Source organism: Phodopus roborovskii, unplaced genomic scaffold (genome assembly GCF_943737965.1).
Source record: "Phodopus roborovskii unplaced genomic scaffold, PHOROB, whole genome shotgun sequence".
In the NCBI taxonomy this organism is placed as follows: domain Eukaryota; kingdom Metazoa; phylum Chordata; class Mammalia; order Rodentia; family Cricetidae; genus Phodopus; species Phodopus roborovskii.
The window spans coordinates 10909576-10915674 of record NW_026126546.1 but is presented as its reverse complement, the minus strand read 5'-3'; the positions used below and the strand labels follow the sequence as shown (position 1 = coordinate 10915674).

At 55.1% G+C, this 6099-nt stretch overlaps 1 protein-coding gene across 1 annotated transcript; it reads right to left on the bottom strand.

Moving 5' to 3' along the window:
* Positions 1–2438: 2438 nt before the first annotated feature.
* On the bottom strand, positions 2439–5583 carry Lif (LIF interleukin 6 family cytokine). The gene is made up of 3 exons (XM_051200199.1): positions 5356–5583; positions 3618–3796; positions 2439–3081 (listed from the first exon to the last, which is right to left on the bottom strand). The coding sequence occupies exons 1-3, from the start codon at positions 5372–5374 to the stop codon at positions 2671–2673; spliced, it is 609 nt and encodes a 202-aa protein (XP_051056156.1). The 5' UTR covers positions 5375–5583; the 3' UTR covers positions 2439–2670.
* Positions 5584–6099: the final 516 nt, after the last annotated feature.

Below are 6099 nucleotides of genomic sequence, written 5' to 3'. Positions count from 1 at the left end.
AAAACAGAGCTGGATTGCTTGAGCAAGAGTCAAGGATGCAGAAGTAGACAAGGACTGGGAGGAGAGACCAGTGAACTATCTATCAGTGCTTTCAGGTTTGAAGTTTTAAATAATAAATAAAGGACCCTATGCTTCTCTCTTGATAAATTACAAAGTGTCCCATCCCTCCTCCCACTCTGGCCCAGGCACACTTCCTATCATGCCGATGGGAGTCAACCCCAGCAGGTGTAAGATTTCAAGATGCACAGCTGTCTGCCCCTAAAGTGTTCCTTTGCCCAAAGGCTCCATGGTTCTGGGATGCTGTGCAAAACGGCTGGAGTCAGATGTAGCCAGGTGGTGGCTGCATTGTGGAGCCAGAGACTGTGCACACAGAGGAAGAGTCCATTGGTCCTGAGCCTTCAAAGCTGCCAGGTGGGCCGAGCCCAGGGAATCCATGCCCACAGGGACTTGAAGCGATGGCAAGACCCAGCAGGTCCCAGCTGTGGAATCATCTTGGCTTTTAGATAAGCTGACTCTAATCTTGGAGAAGGGCAGCCAGTCCTGAGCTGGGCCTGATGTAGCAGCAGGAGGGCGAGGGCCACAGTGTCGCTGCCACACGGGCCACACATAGTCTCCTTGCCGCACCCATGGGTTCCTGGCCTGTCCTACCCAGAGCTTCAGGGGCTAGCCTCCTGCCATCCAGGTAAAGTGCTTAGAGAATGACAAAGAAAGGTGCAAAAATGCATGAAACAGAATCCTGCAGCGGAACTGCTAAGGACCGCCCTGCTCAGAGGTTGAGAGGCAGCTAGTCAGCCACTGCCCCGACTTGGCTGCCTTCCCCCTACCCTGCTCCCAGATCGAGGGCGTTCCTCAGCTTGCCTGGCCCCAGCACAAAGGAGAGATCAGATCGGATTCCCTGCCTGGGAGCCCAGACATGGGCGGGAGTGGGAAGGCAGCGATGAAGCAAGGAGCACAGCTTCCTGGTCCGCGTCCCAGGCCTTGCTCTCCCCTTCTCCGGAGCACTGGGCAGCTGTTCAGGCCCAGTTCAGGGCCTGCACTGCCCCAACTTCCTGCATTCTGTGGGTGTTCGGGCCACCCGAGGAGCTTCTATGCTGAGTGGAAGCATGCTGGGTGCCTGGTCAGGATGTCACAGTGCTTTTCAGCTGCTCTTTGAGGAACAAGGAATTTGCTTTGCCCAAGGTTCCAGAGCCATTCATTTCATTATGAATGGTGCACCGCATAGCAGGAATCCAGGGGGCGCCAGAGAGCACCATGGGACAAAACAACAACAACAACCACAAACTGCTCCACCCCCCTGGAGACCAGAAAGAGCGGGGTGAATCAGACACTTCACAAACTGGCCTAGCTCCTTGGGGGGACCCTGACACCCTCAAAGTGAGTCACAGTGGGAGGCAGGGGAGCTAGCCAGCTCTCTAATCTTAACCCTTCTCTAGGCTTATTCTGCCTGTAACATCATTAGCTCCCAAACCAAACCCTACTAGGTGAGGCTTGACCCTGGCTCCAAGGTGAGGGACCTCATGCTATTTCGGGGAATTAACATTGCCATTTAAAGCACCAATAAGTTAACATAAATAGGATATAGTAATAAATAGACAGCAGCACTGGGTCACACACAGCGCTCTGGGATCTCTAGCTTCCCTGAGACCCTGACCTCAAGTTCTGCTCCTCCATGCTCTAGGGACCCAAGACAGCCTCTGGTCCCCTCAAGTACCATTGTGTGACCTCCAGGGCCTCAGACATGACCTTCTACTCTAAGCTACCTGCCTGTCGGTTCAGGATTACCTGTTCTCCAGGGTCAACAAAAGCAGATGAGACCTGCAATCTGCTACTACCCCAGCATGGCTGTCTGCTCCCTCCCTGGCTCCTAGCTAGCTGTACAGATCCTTCCCTGGAAGGACTCTGGGAACCCACTGAACCACCTCACCTCACCTGCCTTTGCAACCTGCTTTTCCCCACCTGAGCACACCCACCTCCAGGTCCAGCTAGGAGACCCCAACCCATGCCAGGCTGTAGGGAAAACTGCAGAGAAAAGAAAAAAGAATAAGCCCATCAGGCTTTGATGGGCTCGTTCTCTTCCAGGGACTGAAGATGGCCTCTTTTCTTCCCTAAGAGCCTGAACACTAGTGACCTTCTAGAATCTTCCACCTGACATGACAATCCCTAAGCCTGAAGATACATTCCATTACAGTGTACCCTCTCAGTCTTTTACCCACAAAACTTCAAAAAGACAAGAAAGCCTTCTAGATTCTCCGGCCTGCCCACACTCCAACCAAGCCTTTCAAAGTCTCTCAGAGGCACAGCAAAGGCCCAGGCAGTGGTCATTCTGCAGGGCCAGGAGAGCCCCCAGACTTCTGTGCATCTTGTTCACACACCTAGTGAACAAGGGGCTGAGGGAGATCTCACCTACACTTAACCTCCTCAATCCAACACTCTGCCGTTTCTAGCTAGTGCTGGGCTATATGGGAGCCCTGTCCATGGAAGTTTCAGCTTTGCTGGGCTCTATCATGGCCCAGCACAGACTGCAGTGAGTGGCTGGAAATCCCTGGGGTCTGCCAGCAGCCCCTTTTGCATTTAACAATGCCCTGAACCCGAACACTTTGAGCCCCCCTCTCCACATCTGGATCCTGCTCCTGAAAACCCTCAGTCCATGACATACTTAAGACCTCCTGTCTAGAAGGCCTGGGCCACCACGCTAATGACTTGCTTGTATGTCCCCAGGAGCTGGCAGCCCAACTTTTTCTTTTGGAAGACATCTTTGCTGGAGGTGTCAGGAGCATAGGTCACATCCACGTGGCCCACATGGTACTTGTTGCACAGCCGGCAAAGCACGTTGCTAAGGAGTCCGCGCATGATGTCCATAGTAGCATTGAGCTTGCTGTGGAGGCTCAGGGCATTGGGGTTCAGGACCCTCTGATCCCGGGTGACGTTGCCCAGGGAGGCACTCAGGTACGCGACCATCCGATACAGCTCCACCAACTTGGTCTTCTCTGTCCCGTTGGCATGGAAAGGTGGAAAATCTGTCATGTTGGGCCCACATAGCTTGTCCACATTGTTGGGAAATGGCTCCCCTTGAGCTGTGTACTAAAGAGTAAAGGAAGAGAAGAGAGATGACATGGCAGTCAGGTGAGTGTCCCAACTTTCCATCAACCCTAGGGACCTATCTGTGACATGTGAACTCAACTTATTGCCCTGTAGGCAACTAGAATCATGAGTCAGCAGTGATCAGAAGTGTGAACTCACTCGTCAAGGTCACTATGACATAAATGGAGAGAGAGGAAACACAGGCGTGTCACCTCAGCCAGAGCACCACACACACTTGCACTTTCAATCACCTCCGCACCTTCCTGAGCACCCCAGTGTTTCAATGGCTCGCCCCCTCCATTCATTGCCTTATCCTTCTTCTTTGCCCACCCTGAGCAGAGTGACAAGACCCCACTTCTCATCCCGGCTCCGTCCTCCACTCACTGGCGGCCTTGGAGGAGTGACTGCCAGTCTCCAGTCTAGGCTAGGATGTGAGGAGGAAGCCATGGATGTTTGGGCCCTTGGAACTGTTTTCCAGCTCCTAAGGGCTCCCTGCAGCTTCCCGCCTTCCTCCGGACTCCAGAAAGATAACTTACGTAGGAAATAAAGAGGGCATTGGCACTGCCATTGAGCTGTGCCAGCTGATTCTTGATCTGGCTCATGAGGTTGCCGTGACATGGGTGGCGTGTGGCACAGGTGGCATTAACAGGGGTGATGGGAAGGGGACTCCCTGTCCCGTGTTTCCAGTGCAGAACCAGCAATAAGGGCACAACTCCTGGGAAGAGATGAGAAGGATGAATGGAAAAGCAGAAAGATTAGCTGAGGTTCCCTGCATGGGGGCTGGGTGAGGTGCCCATCTCACCTGCCCCTTCCCCGCCTGCCCCCCCCCCCCCGGTTCCCTGGCTCCAGGTCTCTCTGCTTTCTCTTTCCCTGCTTCCTGGCCTCGGTTTCCCCATCTGTGCCATTGGATTGAGTGGAGGAGCAACATATCAGGCCAGGAGCCATTTGTACTAGCTAGAAGATGGGTCCAGGGGACACTCCGTCTTCTAGCTCTGTCTCTCAGGAAGTCAAATCTTCAAAGCATGGTACCCTAGCTGGACAGCATTAGGTCCAGCAGAGGAGAAGAGATATGGAGTCTGTCTTCCCTCTCCTAGGATGGACCAGATTCTTCTTAGCTTATTTGAAGTTCATTGGCCCATTGCAGCCTAGAACTCCAAACTGGACCCCTTGCGGACCATGGAGGCTGGGGGCCAGGGTTTCTGTTGACCCTCTCTTCTTAAACCTGCACCTTGATTCTGGCTCTCTAGGCCAATTGCCATCTCTAGCCTTCCTCAATTAGGCCCCCTGGAGGACCTTCCACCTGTTCTGCAAATCATCTTTCACCCCAACTTGCTACAGCTCCACACACACACCGCGCGCCCCAACTCCACACACTTTGAGGTGAGAGGAAATGGTGCAACCAGGAAAGAGGCCAGAGAAAAGGTCGCAGGCAGACACGCAAGAGGAAAGCGAAAGGTGTCAGGAGAGCCGGGAGCTGTCCGGGCCTGTCCAGGTTCACCCCTCCCCCGGGGCGCCTGCCCCTCCTTTAGTTTCAGCTACACGGGCCCCCTCACCCCAGCCCAACCTTTCCAACACCCGCTGAAAACACCTGAAGGTGATAGAGGCTGAAATCAATTCTTGGAGGCTGGAGAACTCCCACCTGAACTCCCCATGCTGGGACTAAAAAGACCATAGACCCTTAAATTCACTCCCCTGACTATCCCTGCGGATCCCAGCATCCCCAGTGTTAAGGCCCCGGGACAGCTGAGGGGGTACCGGTACCCGCATCTCACCTCGCGCCCGCCAATCACAGCTTTCCAGGGACTAGCCGACGGAAGCGGCACCTGCGCCGGTCCTGGCCGGAGTTTGCAAGCTGCTCAGCCGCCTGCGCCCCTCCCAGGGAGCAGCCCGGATCGCAGTTGGAAAAGAGAAAGCGGAAAGAAAGAAAGAAAAAAAAGAAAGAGGGAGGGTGAATCCGGGCGACAGCGGAGAAGCAAGAGCAGCGCGGGAGAGCAGTGGAGCGAGGAGAGGAAGCGGTGGAGCAAGGCTGCACCGACCCGGTCTCTCGCCTCCAACCTGCTGGCCCCGGCGGACTGGGCGCGCGGTTCCCGGACCATGTGCGGCGCTCGCTGCCGGCCGCCACCCAGCGCCTCCGGCTGGCCCGGGACTGCGCGGGCGCCCCAAGTGTCCGAGTGGCGCGGCAGGCGAGTGTCCCGCGGGTGCTCGCCCAGTGCCCCAGGCTACCGGCGCGCCCACAGCCGGGACTCGCAATCGGTGCGGGGCGCGTGGATTTACCTGCGGCCAAGACCTTCATTATGGGCTGGACTCCAGAGGGCCTTGGAGGAGACCTTAGATGCAGGCCGTTTTCAGAAGTTCATGCTCAAATGGGGAATTTGCCTGATTTATATACTGGAGCCTGTGTTGTAAGACAGAGAAACAGCTATATTTAGCCGGGATCCCCAGTCCAGGAAGTTGTTTGAGGTGCATCATAGGAAATTATGAATGGAAGAAAGTAAGAGTGAAGGGGGGGGAGGGGGACGAGTGAGGGGGGAGGGGGAGGGCAGACTTTTTCCTTCTTCTAAGAATTTGATTGATAAAATTATAATGAAGTCTTAACAAAAAAACGCCCTGTGGTTTTCCTGAGTGGCTTGCTCAGAGCATTGTTTGCAGTTGGGTCTGGTGGGAAGGGGATCTCAGGGGAACTCAGATGGGGTCCCCAGCCTTGTGCCCTTCAGACACCCGAGGTTCATCTGGGTTGGAGGGGTGACAACAGACAGGGGGCTGCCTTTGTGGCCCCTGGTGGGGAGGGGGCTTTGCGGGACAGCAGGAGGAGGAGGGCAGTTTCCAGGAAGGGGGGCTGTGGCTCTTTTGGACTTTAGACAGTCATAAATCAGAGCAGAACGTGGACGCTGGAAGCTACTTTAGGGGTGGCCTTTCTCTAGCCGGCCCATTGCCAGTGGGCAAAGAGACTACACCGGGTATGGTGCCAGTGTGCCAAAAGTTCTGGCCCCCTTACGTTCATCAGCATGCCTCCTCTAC

Bases quoted from the DNA above. Each gene is read 5' to 3' on its own strand.
- Lif (XM_051200199.1), bottom strand. The intron at 3,082-3,617 runs GTAAGTTATCTT...TTTACTCTTTAG, and splicing joins ATGCCCTCTTTATTTCCTAC to TACACAGCTCAAGGGGAGCC.